The sequence below is a fragment of the Electrophorus electricus genome, chromosome 4 (assembly GCF_013358815.1).
Source record: "Electrophorus electricus isolate fEleEle1 chromosome 4, fEleEle1.pri, whole genome shotgun sequence".
NCBI lineage: Eukaryota > Metazoa > Chordata > Actinopteri > Gymnotiformes > Gymnotidae > Electrophorus > Electrophorus electricus.
Window position 1 is genome coordinate 4,611,417 of NC_049538.1, and position 12,560 is coordinate 4,623,976.

The window sequence follows — 12,560 nt, forward strand, 5'->3', positions numbered from 1 at the left end:
TGCAGCATGCATTTATTTGTGGCATGTCATGTGTTTATCTGCATTTTCTCTGATCTACAGTTATGCATGAAAATAATATAGGCCTACATTTGCACGTACATTGGCAGCACAGTGGTTAAAGTATTTGACTAGTACTCAGAAAGCTGCCAGTTAAGCCCTCATCAAGTTGCCACATTTGGGCCCATAAGCAAGGCCCCTAATCCTCAATTGTTGAAGTTATGTTCTGTCATAACTATAAATCACTATAATGATGCACATATAACAATAGTATCCTTTAAATTTTGTTCTTCTTACAGTAACATAACGTCAACTCTAAAATGTACGTATTTTGTGTTTCCTGAGACTTTTTCATCGGACCCTTTGCGTGAATGATTCAAGATCAGTGATACTTTGGAAAAAACTCAGCTCTTAGATTCCAAAATTCGGCATTTATTAATTTAAAATAGACATAAACATATCAACGAAGAAATAAATAAATAAATAAATAAATAAAATATATAAATAAATAGTTGCTCTTTGAAAAAAAGGAAATGTGCGTCTCCTTGACGGTTTGCAGTCTTTCCTAAGATCGGCTCATCAAAACTTCGTGAAACTTCACCAGACTACGTTTTACTTCTTCACGCGCGATCTCCCAAGCGCACTCGCTGAGTTCCTTTAGAAAAAAAAAAAAGAAGCACATTTTGCAGTTCATCAACACATGCCAGGTTATTTGCGTATTAGACGTAGTGGCTCTTACGTACACTAGTGCGAGGCATATACTTACCTTCTCTCTCAGTTGGTCCTCCAGCTGGTCAAAGAAGGACCTAAGTTTACCAAGGCTGCTGTCTGCTTTCTGTGACGCATCTTCTCTAACCTTGAATGGAAAGCGTTTATTGCATAGATACGTGTATAATCCTTTTCACTCTGTTGATATTTAATGATTTCCTCGCGTATTTATTCGTTCATGCAAGGTAATCCGATGCACTTCTACTGCGACATCAGAGGCAATACAAAGATAGAACATAACTGACTCACACATTTCTGTAGGTTTTCGATTAATCTTGAAGACACGATATGCTTGAATAGTCGTAGTTTTTCCAGGTTCCACGTGACAGATGTTTGGTCATTCTTGAAGACTCTCCCAACACCTCTCAGAGTTTTAAGGGCGACCACTGCAATATCTATATTCTGAAAAACGAGGGCAAACGTCCAAATATGGGTTTACTGTTTCAAATGACACTACCGTTTTATTAGCATCAGCATGTAATCGTCTCGTCACGATACCTGGGCTTCTTGGAATGCATCCTCTGGGAACCCGACCTCCAGTTCCTCCCTCTTTTCCAAACATTTCAACGGCATCGGATCACTCTGCAAATGCGAATCAATTAAACAGTCAAACAAACAAACTACTAAATACACACACACACACACACACACACACACACACACACACACACACACACACACACACACACACCATGCTCAGCAGCAGCTCAATGCTCTCCTCGGTCAAATATTTAAGTCTGTACTGCGCCCATTTGCATGGGACCGCCGCGGCGTCCAGAACACTGAACATAGCAAATACAACGGTCAACAATTTCAGTGCATCCATCGCTGAATTAGCGTTAAAACGTTAAGGCGTTTATGAATAATTGCTGAATTGCTTAGTTCGTCCTCTGAAACACTGAGAATGAAGCCTGGCACCAGTCGCTTTTTATTTATTACAATTCTTTGCGGGGGTTTTTTCTCGGGGCTTCAAAAAGTACGCGGATAAATCTGTGTTGTCAATTGCTATTGCATTAAAATAAATGTCATCATTTTCTCCTTTATTTAGTTAGGCGCTCGGTAAGTCCCTTCACCTCTTAAGAATGGCTGGTGGATTAAAAATGAAATTGGACCAAAAATGTTTCATGTTCACATGTTTATGCAGTGAAACCGAAATGAAGTGTCTGGTGCCACTGTTAGAGAAAATGCGGAAAAAAACGATGCAGCTACGTCATTGAATTTGTCATATGGAAAAAAAGGCGAATGACAAAGCTCAATAAACTGTAAGGATAAACTGTAAATGAATGGATGGTATTATACCGTAGTCTATAGCGTACTGTAGCAGAATATAATACAATTGCATTTTCAGCCCCCTAAAGCCACAAAGGTTCTTTACTAGCATAACCTTTGAGGTACGTCCTAAAGTGCTGCAATATTATCCATGCTTGTTAAAATGGCAGCATAATACTTTACATAATACATAATACTGTAAAAGTATAAACTGGTCAATTAACAATGTCAAGTTACATTTTAGCAGGTAAAAATCTAGCTCAGGATACATGGAGAAAGGTGTGTTAGAAAATGTATGCATACAAATAGCAGGGATTCTCCAATCACACAGCATCCTTGACGGAGAAACCAGAACGACAGAAACATCCAAGTACCCTTACATGATAGAGCAGTAAGGTATGGACTTATAACATGTAATATGTACTGTGGTCCCCAAGGATGACATGATGAGAGTGCCTCACAGATAGGAGACAAAACTGCACAATACTGTAGAAAAGAGCCACCGAGACAATCCAGCACCTACAGCATGGTGTAAATGTTTAATCAAAACCTAAATACGACAAACGTAAAAGTAAACAAATTAAATATTTGTTTCAGTGACGCTTCAATGGGCCTACGTTTTTGTTTATGCATACATTTAGATTAGCTTTGGGATCCCTTTTAGCGCGAGTGCCCAGGCTAGCTCGCGCATAATTCAGGTCATGGGTGCAGTTTTTGTAACGTGGTAGGCCGAGCGCCGAAGAGCGTGGAGCAGGACGCACAGACTTCCTCGACATGGACGAACATTTATTCAAACACAACATAAAGGACAAATGTGGCACTTACGTGAAAACACAATGACCATGAGCACACCAAACACGCTACACTAACAATGACCAACGCACTGCGCACATTGACACGGGTTTAAATACACAGACAACAAGAGGTTCAGGTGTGTAGGTGTGCATAAACAAATATCCTCCCAAGTCACGCGGCGGGCCTAACCACGTGACTCGCGGTAGGCGAGCGTTCCGTGCCAGTTTTATGTGCACCGTTAGGCCATCTTCAACGTTTCCTTCAAAAATCGCGGTAATTAGGAATTCGTTGATATTTACATAGTTATGCAACTAGTCTTTAAAATATAGAATAAACGCAGTGGGTACAGAAAAAGTAGCAATCTAGTAGAGTAAAACAATCTTCATTCATGGAACAGATTTTTTAAACTTTATTTCTTCATTCTCTGGTTTTATTTCTACATTTTTGCTTATCTTTATATGGTAGTTTGTTTTTACTTTGACTCCATCAAATTTCTGTGCAGTGTGTGTATGCGTATAATTTTTTTTTTTAAATTAAATTCCAAAACATAGAAAACGGAAAATGTCAGCTAGATAAGTAGATCTATCTAGTGTATAAATAAACAGGTGCCCTATCTACATATGTTTGAAGTAGCCTACCCCATTCTAGGTTGGCAAAGTGTGGGGGAAGTAGAAGTGAGAACGAAAGTGTGACGTAAACGCGGAGAAAGCCCGAATGGGGGAAGGTTGAATTGTTAATTTAATTAATTCATTTATCGTACATGCGCGTGTTTCATTTTCCAGACATCCATGGATCTACACTATGAAAACCGCACGGTGGCCGTCTGTCACGCCGAGCTATAGTTGACTGGTTTAACTTTGCCCGTGTTGGCGTTAAGAAACAAGACGTTGGTGGAACCATAATTACAACTTGCCAAGAGGACACCGCAGCTTTCGGTAGCGCTGCAAGATTTTGTATCGTCACGTATCCAGTCGTGAAAGTGAGTGGAAAGACGTCAAGTTCTGTAAATAACATTGTGGCGTGGTTAGCTACAATGCGCGAAAGCTGCATCGCAAGACCGTTCCAAAACAAAAAGAGGCAGGCTATATAGCCCACGTTTAGGTTGGTATAAACTAAAATAAGAATATTAACATCGAAGCGGACGTGAAATTCTAAATTCGTTTAGATTAGGCATTGTAATGGAAATGTGGTGTGCATGTTCAATAGAAAATAAATAGGGCAATAAATGCAAACAATAGGTAGGCCTATAATTATTCATTAACTAATGTGAAATATATAAATAGCTAATTAAAATCACAGTCTTAATTTGAATTTAAGTCAAAGCCATTTATGGAAAAGTAATAACCGTTTTTGGAAGTAAGCAGTGATGGGGAAAAAAACTAAACTTAAATTACGAATATATGTTCGGGAAAATCCTTCCGAAATTATCGATGCCCGAGCCTCGATGCCGTCCCACCCATTATTTGTCTCACCGTGGCGAGTGGATCTTACATTTTTTATGCCAGTTCACCAACCACCGATTCTAGACTGTAAAACACAATGGGTGGACACAGGACGTCGTCAGGGCTGTTTTAAACGTTCTTTAGCCCCCGTCCATCACCCCCTAACCCAAACAAGCACTTATTATTAGTTTAGTTCTCATTTATTCTCTTATTCAATCTCGAGGTTTACAATCTATTGAGAAAAAAATGAACATAAGGACCTGGGAGAGGTGCTACTGCCCCACTACTGCCCTGAAGCCTGAATCACAATTTGAGTCTAAAAGATTGTGTTTGACATCATGTTCATCTGTTAAACCATTACTACCCACTACTTTGCTAAATTCTCAGTCAGTTTGTGTCGCGCTCATTTCTGGACAGATGATCTGTGTCAGAGAATGTTGCTAAAACTAACTTCAACATAAAAGCAAAGAAAATACATAATTTGGATGTCTGTTACAATTGTACGAAATGAAATCACATGCTAGTAAAAATATTATGCAACGAAGGTGAAGTGGGCGGCGAACACACGTGCGAAGTTACGGCGCCTTGGATTTTATGCGGAACAGAACAAGGGATGCCATAAAGAGAGTGACAAATAGAACCGAATAAATAAAGAGGTTTAATAACAATCACAGAACAAAACAGAACAGATAGGCTAACATAAGAAAACAGGCCAACAGTGAGTATGGGAAGTGGAAAAAAAGGGGCGTACACTTAGGGAAGACTAACGGAGAACAACAATGATAAATACAACGATGAGCATTAAGACTAGGCAAGCGGGAGTAACACAGAACCGGGCTACGTAAGATAAACAATATTCAGGACGAAGATACAGGTAACAGAACTAAACAGAGAACGCGCGGCGAGGAAGGAAAAGCGAGATGAACAGGAGAAAACTAAACACATACGAGCGAGGACAAACGAAATCTACCGAAACACAGAGGTACTAGGACGAACGGGACCTTACCAGAAAGACGCGAGAAGAGGGTTTACATAGGAATGCCATTAGGGACAAACTCTAAGGGGAGGAGACATGAAACCATGGAAGTGACTCGGTTGCTAGGGAATCGGGGAACGCTCAGGCCTGCGGACGTGACACATTAAGATAGCAGAAGAACCCTGATGACTGATGAACAAAGGCTAATGTAACATGACTTAAAAAGCGACCTAAAACCGACTTCTGAATTAAACAATGCGACATTTAGGAAAGTTGTTAATGGATGGCTTCTTCTTTTCATTTTTGCTTTTCTCCTGGTGGGCTTAGACCCCAATTCACAAATATTTATTGACGCCTCTGTCTATGATCGCTCTGCACTGCTTTGCTAAAACCTCAACGGGTTTGTCTTGTAGTGATAGACGTAGCAACACCAGGAACAGGAAGCTTGTTTTATAGAATTTTATTGTTTATTACACAATAAAACCCTCTCACATTCTTCTGTATCACGAACCCTTTCACTCTCGTAAAGATGAACGAAGGATGTCTGGCATTTTCGAAGCAACACGTCGGTGGCCATAACCTCGTTTATGTCAGTAAGGGCTATTATTTTTGCACGTGAACCCGTTCAACGACACGCACCTATAGCTGGAGTATCTACAATCAATCATCAACGTATTTTGGATCGTTAAATAACAGGTGAAAATGTGACGAATCATAAAGTCTTACAAATTACAGATTGTGTTTTTGACTGGGTTGTCAGTTTATTCATATCAATATGATAAATATTTTTTGTTGTTTTTTTTGCACTTTCACCAGTGACAGTATATTTGAAACAAACTTGTAGACTAAAGAAGTACATAGGACAAACATCCAATATATGAACATACTAACATAAATAACCAAAAATTAGTAATAGATTACTAATATTTATTAAAAATTAGTAATATCAAAATGTGCCATAAATGAATAATTGGTATTGATGAATGATTTGATTAATACTAAATTATATATTACTATATATCGTCCATGCAAACACACAAATAAACATAAAGTGTTAGCAAACAAATACACAAACAAACAAATAAATAAATATCAAATAAATAAATAAATACATACATACATAAATAAATGCATGTGTAAAGGAATTTGCAGTTTTCTACATTTTAGATTGACATTTTAAATAATTAAAAAAAAACAGTCATGTGGTCCTTTTTATTCGGTACCCTGGAGATAATTATCGGCCAGAGGAGGATGGCCCCCCCTTTGAGTCTTGGGTCCTCTCAAGGTTTCTTCTTCATGCTCTAGGAAGTTTTTCCTTGCCACTGTCACCTTTGGCTTGCTCACTGGGAACTTGGAAATGTTTAAATCTGCTTTGGATTAGAACATTTGTAAAGCTGCTTTGTGACAACGGCTGTTGTAAAAAGCGCTATATAAATAAATTTGACTTGACTTGACTATCCATCGCCGACTTCAAGTTGGAAGCAATAATATCCATCCGCATAAGGTGGCTCCGCACTAGTCTCCTGATTTGCTCCCAAGAATCAGCGCTGTAGTTCTATAAAAAATCAGTATGCAATAAGTTGATTAACTTCAGTTTCCTTTTAGAATGGCATTATATAAGAACCGACAAAAACTCCACTCATTAACTCGATGTATCAGAATAAATACAGACCAACATATTCGTTTTTGATACTGTATCATGGCTATCATGGCACTTTGATACTGGTTTCAATGGTTCTCTCTGCTTCTTCGCTTCATCTTGCATACTAAACCACAATATAATGAAACTTACTGCTTTCTTCAGAATCCTCTTTAACTTTCTGAAATGTTTCTTAAGTGTCATGTTGGTGTGTCGCTGTTCTTTTGTCTCTGGGTAGGATGCAGCCTGTTGTAAGAGAGCAGTTTCTTTAAGGTTACTTAAGAGCACGTCACTTTATTATGCACTATAAAGTTATGCCTTATTTGCTACAGGACTAACAGTCCAAGATTTTATATTTTGTATATATGATGTATTAACAACACTTCAAGCCTGCCTATGAGACATTATACACCGGTGGAGAGGCCGCAATGTTTACAGAGGTGAATTGAATCGATGGCCAGAGAGACGAGCTGTCACATAGCCTTATATGTGGAGTAGCAAAGACAATGTTGTTTCCTTCTGAGAGTGATCTACTCTACCCTACACGGGCAGGTAGGGCTGTAATATTCCTTTTGAACACTTACGCAGTTTTTAAGCTCTTTCAGCTGACGCCCCTTGAGGATGCTTAGGAAATGATCCAGTGCTTGTTCTTTCCATTTTACTGCGTCTAAATCAGCATTGAAAAGTTCGCTGATCTGTTCTGTGACTTCAGCCAGAAACTTCACCTGATCGTCAGCCTGAACGAGAATAAATTGTGTTGCGAATGTGAGAACATGAAAAGACACGACAGTTTCTTCAAAAGCATTCAACCTTAAAACTGTAATTGTGAAACACTGTTCAGATTATGTCATATTTAATTTTGCCGCTTACCTTGGTCGTCATTATTGTCGCATATACTTTAAATGGAAACGTTATATAAACCTGAGAAAACTCTCCTCCCTAAAAAAGAAATATCAAAAACATTTAATAAACATGAGAATATTCCGCATACGTTCAGTCTGTCAGTAGGAACCTGCAGCATTTCACTCCCACATCCAACATTAAACTGTTTTAAATTGGACTCTCTACTTCAATGTTTTACATTATGAGGTGCACGCAGGCTACAAAGGTTATTCTCAGTCAGGAATAACTGCAAAGTTTTGGTCAGATTTCAGAACTGCAATATTTACATTTGCCCTCTCTCTGTTAGCAAACCCAGTCCTAGTGCTAAAGCAAACGTTTAGCAAATTCGGACCCACTCCTCAATCAACTAGCTGTTTGGCAACTCCTGATTAAAGCTTTAATGTCAGGTTTACCAAACACATTGTAAATATTCCTAAATAGAAATGCAATAGGCTGACCTGACATCCACATTTCACATATTTGAATCTGTTCAATTCACGAACAAAGACCAATAGATATTAATTCCAACGATAGCGTACAGGTGATTCGCATGGCAGCCACTGTAGAAGTTAAAAGATTAAAAGTTTTATATTACCATTTCTTGCAGCTGTGACAGACTCTCTTTGCTCTTAATTCTGTACTCTCCGCTCGTGATCCAGGTGCAGGCGGTGCACGGGCTCTGCGCGCTGTAAAATACGAGGAAAAGGCAAATCCACATGTGTTTTGCGTTCATCTTTGCATGTATGCTTTCGCCGTTCTTTGTTGAGTATTCTTTGTGGCGACATGTTGCCGTATCCGAGATTTATTCCTAAGATTGGAAAGGGAAAACGACTGGATGGCCGAGGGCCGAAACGCTGTTTGAATTTCCCAGCTCAAATATTAGCTTTCGCTTTTACTTTCTGATATACGCGAGCGCTGCTACAATGTTCGTAAAGGCAAACCAATCCATAAAGTTAACCGATGTCGACTGCTTTTGAGCCAATAAAAGGACAATTACAATAAAAGGACAACAATCAATTCTGTTAGCCTACTCTATAAAAGCTCCACTTAAAATTATTGCAATTAAGACCTACGTTTTCTTTCTTGTCACTTGACAAGTAAGCGACTTAGACTTTCCGATTAGGCTAACATGAAAAATATATAGCCTAAAAGAGCTTTATTTAAGTTTACCTTATTATATAGTTAAACAGGTGCCGTACGCTTCAATTGTTCAACCAGTTCTCCCAACGGTCGCTTGCATTACAAAACAGAAAACAAAAGAGAACGTCAAGATACTCTCTTGGTTGGGAAGTCCCTGACGTAACTCACAAACATCATCGCATTGCATCAGCAGCCGTCTGTTTTGGTTTTCACTGCACTTTCACTATTGATAAGATCAATTCATAGGCATCTGAAACGGATCTCAATATACAAAAAGCATTGTAATGTTATAAATATTACAATAATTATAGAGGGGAAAATAATGTTTTTCATTATGCTACATAATGCAAATCCCAAAAATTGGTGTACATCTCTAAGTTATTGTAATATGTGCACATAAGCTATCTGATGTAGGCTATTGATGCAGTTGTGTTTAAAATAGATTTAGTACAGAATCTCTGAATCACTGGGGCCACTAGGTGCAATGCCTGTTTCATAGCATGAAGAAGAATCATTGGAAAAATGACTTATTATTCGAAATAGCCTATTACATGCTGAGGTACTGATTGGGCCCCAGACCAGTATGCCGTATGGAGTATGCAACGAAAACAAATATTTACAGTACGTGAAAGATACCTGGATGACCTGTTACTTCTGCCCATTATTCCAGTACACGACCGGAGCTAGCAGGTGTAGTGCATCCTGTCATGCAACGGTGGCGGTCTTACACAAGTGGGCAGAACTTTCATACGGTCACGTGACCTCTTAGTAAGGTTTGCATTTGCATCATACTGGATATTGAACGCTTGCCATATTTATAAGGTGAGAGATCAGACAATTGAAGTGCATTTCCATCTTTTTTGATATCCTCCTGTTTACGTAACTGATGACAATGTGACAACCCAGAGGCAGAGGTGAGCATGAGGGTAGGCTTTCCTTTCTGTGTATAATCAGTGACATACCAACTGTCTTATTCTCATTTAATAGTCACATCAGAGCTGTTTTTCCTTCCTGTCTCCACTGGCACCAATAACGTGACATAATAAGGGACATAATTAAGTGGGCAGGGGAAAGACGGGTCATTAGTCAAATGAAGGCAAAGCCAAAAGAAAAATTTAGCAAAAGAAAACGTTAAAACATTTTTTTTAAAGTTTCTGAACAGATCACAAGAACTTAGTATACATCCAGTGGTCGAAAAGGCTGATTTTTTACATAAAATCATCTATTGAACTAAGAGCGTCTATTGATCATGATTGCTGCTACTGATCAGGATTACTACCTAACCAGCATGCATTTCTGCTGGATACAATTTACCCTTTAACATTTATGCTTCTTTTGCATATGTTAATAGTGTAGACAGAGAAATATAGAGATAGATATGGAGATAGCTCTAAAGACATATAGAGATATTAGAGATATTTAAAATATATGCAGATTTTAGATATTTGCAGAGAGACACATTTTATTTGTTCCTGATCAGCGTTGTCATAAATAAATTTAATTGTATCATTGATGCTGAAAACTAGAAGAATTTCAAAGAAAGGACTCTCTCAACATGCCATACTAGGTTGACAAGATTCCCCACAGAACTTTACCCAGATGTATTTTGAAACCCTGTGAAATTTTGAGGTATTCAGGGGATAGAGATTGACACTGCCCCTCATTTCTTCCTGATGGGTGCGTTACATGTAGGTGTGTACTGATTGACATAACTGTGAAGTTGTAATAAAAAGAAATTATCCGTGGTAATTCTATTGTGCAAAGTGGCAGACATTTAAGCAAAATCTTTATATTTTTCTTTGTTCACATTTGCACCGGCAGTGCTGGCCTGCTATCACCAGAGGGAGACCATGTGCTACAAGCCACTGCAGGTGCTCACACTAGTGATTAATCACTAGTGGGCAAGCCCCAATTTAGATGCTAAACAGTTTCTCTGAGAGTCTGTTTCTTTTCTGATCTGTTTCTGGACAGATCGCAAGAACTTAGCGTACATCCAGGGGTCGAAAAGGCTGAACCCCAGGCAGGCCAGGTGAGCCTTATTTTTTGGTCATTTCAGCTTTATGTTCTCCTACCAATCATGTACTAAGAACACCAAACTGGATGCTCTCTGTGGAAAGGTGACCTCGCTTGGCTTGCGGAATCGGCCATTATTTCCCTAAGTGTGCTGTAGCCCTCTGGGCCGGGGATTGGACGAGGTCATAAAGACATCCCTCTGGACAGAACCAGATCCCAGAGACGTTACCTCTTTGTAAATTATGTCCATCTGTGACCAAGTCCTGCAATGGGGACATGCCTACCCCTTGTCAGGGCATGCGGGTGCTACTCGCACGCAGGAATTCATTAAGCAACATTTCTGGTGGTGCATGCCAGGTACAGAGGTGAGGAGATTCATGGAGTCCTGTGGAATATGTGCTTGCAGCACAGCGCGTTGGGTGAAGTGCATGCCCTTCTCTGTTCTCTATCCATACCGCCTCGGTCCTGTCTGACCATTCACTGCATCACAGGGCATAGTCCTTTGAAACAGAAAGCATATTGTCTCACCACTACTAAACAAGAGGTTATACATAAAGAAGTGCAGCACTTGATAGAAAATGGTTTCGCTGTACCAAGTTGTAGTGGCGTTAACCTTGTTTGTTGGTAATGAATCCAGATGGCGCTTTGACACTATTTACTGATTATCATTGTTAAAATGTTATCATCTCCATAGCCAGCTATGAGGTCATCAAGGTCGAGATCGCTGTAATTATTTTGGAGCTAAAAATTAAAAGATAAATCTAACTAGATTTTTAGACGAAGCTAAGGTTAATCGTGTGAATGTTTGTTTGATTTTGATATTAAGTTCAATAGTTTGTGTGCTTGCTTGTTGGTACGTTTTTCTTTTTTATATTTTCTTGTATTTATTCGTTTGTGCGCAATTGCAGTGCTACCGTGAACGTAAGCACTTCGGTCGCCATAACCTAATTCGTGCCAGTAAGTGTATTATTCTGCGTGTGTTCGTTTTTAATTAAATGCACCATTATCTACAATATCGGGAGTATGGAAAATATAGTCATCAGTGTATATTTTGTCTCGTTAAAGAAAAATCACAGAAAACTGAAAACGTGATCAATCATTACAGCAAGACTGTGGTTGTGACTTTGTTTGCATATTTATTTATATCAATATGATAGAAGTTTTTTGTTGTTGTTTTTTTTTTGCCATTGACAATGACTGGATAACTGAAACGTGTACACTAAAGAAGTACACAGGATAAACGTCAATAAATATTATAAATATATAAAGATGCAAATTAATTAATTACATAATTTAATATATAAGAATAGTTAGCATAAATGATCATTATTAATAATGATGATGATGATAATAATAATAATAATAGTAGTAATAATAATAATAATAGTGAGCTTAATTTATATAGCGCCTTTCACAGACTCAAAGTCGTTTCACAATGACAAACACGGAGGAAAGAAAAAAAGAGCTTATATGACGTATGGCTTTATTAAATACTATTCTGTTACTCTATAATAACGTACAAAAACACATAAACAAAGAAACCACGAACTAATTCAAATAAATAATTAAATAAAGAATGACAATAAATAAATAAATAAATAAATAAATAAATAAATAAATAAATAAATAAATAAATACA

At 38.3% G+C, this 12,560-nt stretch overlaps 2 protein-coding genes across 2 annotated transcripts; both read right to left on the reverse strand.

The window, feature by feature from the left end:
- Positions 1-562: 562 nt before the first annotated feature.
- On the reverse strand, positions 563-1,591 carry LOC118241153 (interferon tau-11-like). Its single transcript, XM_035525082.1, has 5 exons — positions 1,457-1,591; positions 1,264-1,347; positions 1,015-1,167; positions 764-853; positions 563-652 (listed from the first exon to the last, which is right to left on the reverse strand). The coding sequence occupies exons 1-5, from the start codon at positions 1,589-1,591 to the stop codon at positions 563-565; spliced, it is 552 nt and encodes a 183-aa protein (XP_035380975.1).
- A 4,811-nt stretch (positions 1,592-6,402) lies between these two features.
- On the reverse strand, positions 6,403-8,501 carry LOC113587843 (interferon a3-like). The gene is made up of 5 exons (XM_027026744.2): positions 8,364-8,501; positions 7,757-7,825; positions 7,471-7,623; positions 7,040-7,132; positions 6,403-6,802 (listed from the first exon to the last, which is right to left on the reverse strand). Exons 1-5 carry the CDS (start codon positions 8,499-8,501, stop codon positions 6,674-6,676), a joined length of 582 nt encoding a protein of 193 aa, XP_026882545.2. The 3' UTR covers positions 6,403-6,673.
- Positions 8,502-12,560: the final 4,059 nt, after the last annotated feature.

What these genes read in the sequence shown, in the direction of transcription:
- LOC118241153 (XM_035525082.1), bottom strand. Translation starts at nt 1,591, where the DNA reads ATGGATGCACTGAAATTGTTGACCGTTGTATTTGCTATGTTCAGTGTT. An exon ending in TTGAGCTGCTGCTGAGCATG is followed by an intron (nt 1,348 to 1,456) that starts GTGTGTGTGTGT and finishes TCGCATTTGCAG; the next exon opens with AGTGATCCGATGCCGTTGAA. An exon ending in ATGCATTCCAAGAAGCCCAG is followed by an intron (nt 1,168 to 1,263) that starts GTATCGTGACGA and finishes CTCGTTTTTCAG; the next exon opens with AATATAGATATTGCAGTGGT.
- LOC113587843 (XM_027026744.2), bottom strand. Translation starts at nt 8,501, where the DNA reads ATGAACGCAAAACACATGTGGATTTGCCTTTTCCTCGTATTTTACAGC. An exon ending in TGTCACAGCTGCAAGAAATG is followed by an intron (nt 7,826 to 8,363) that starts GTAATATAAAAC and finishes TTTCTTTTTTAG; the next exon opens with GGAGGAGAGTTTTCTCAGGT. An exon ending in AGAGGATTCTGAAGAAAGCA is followed by an intron (nt 6,803 to 7,039) that starts GTAAGTTTCATT and finishes GATTTTTTATAG; the next exon opens with AACTACAGCGCTGATTCTTG.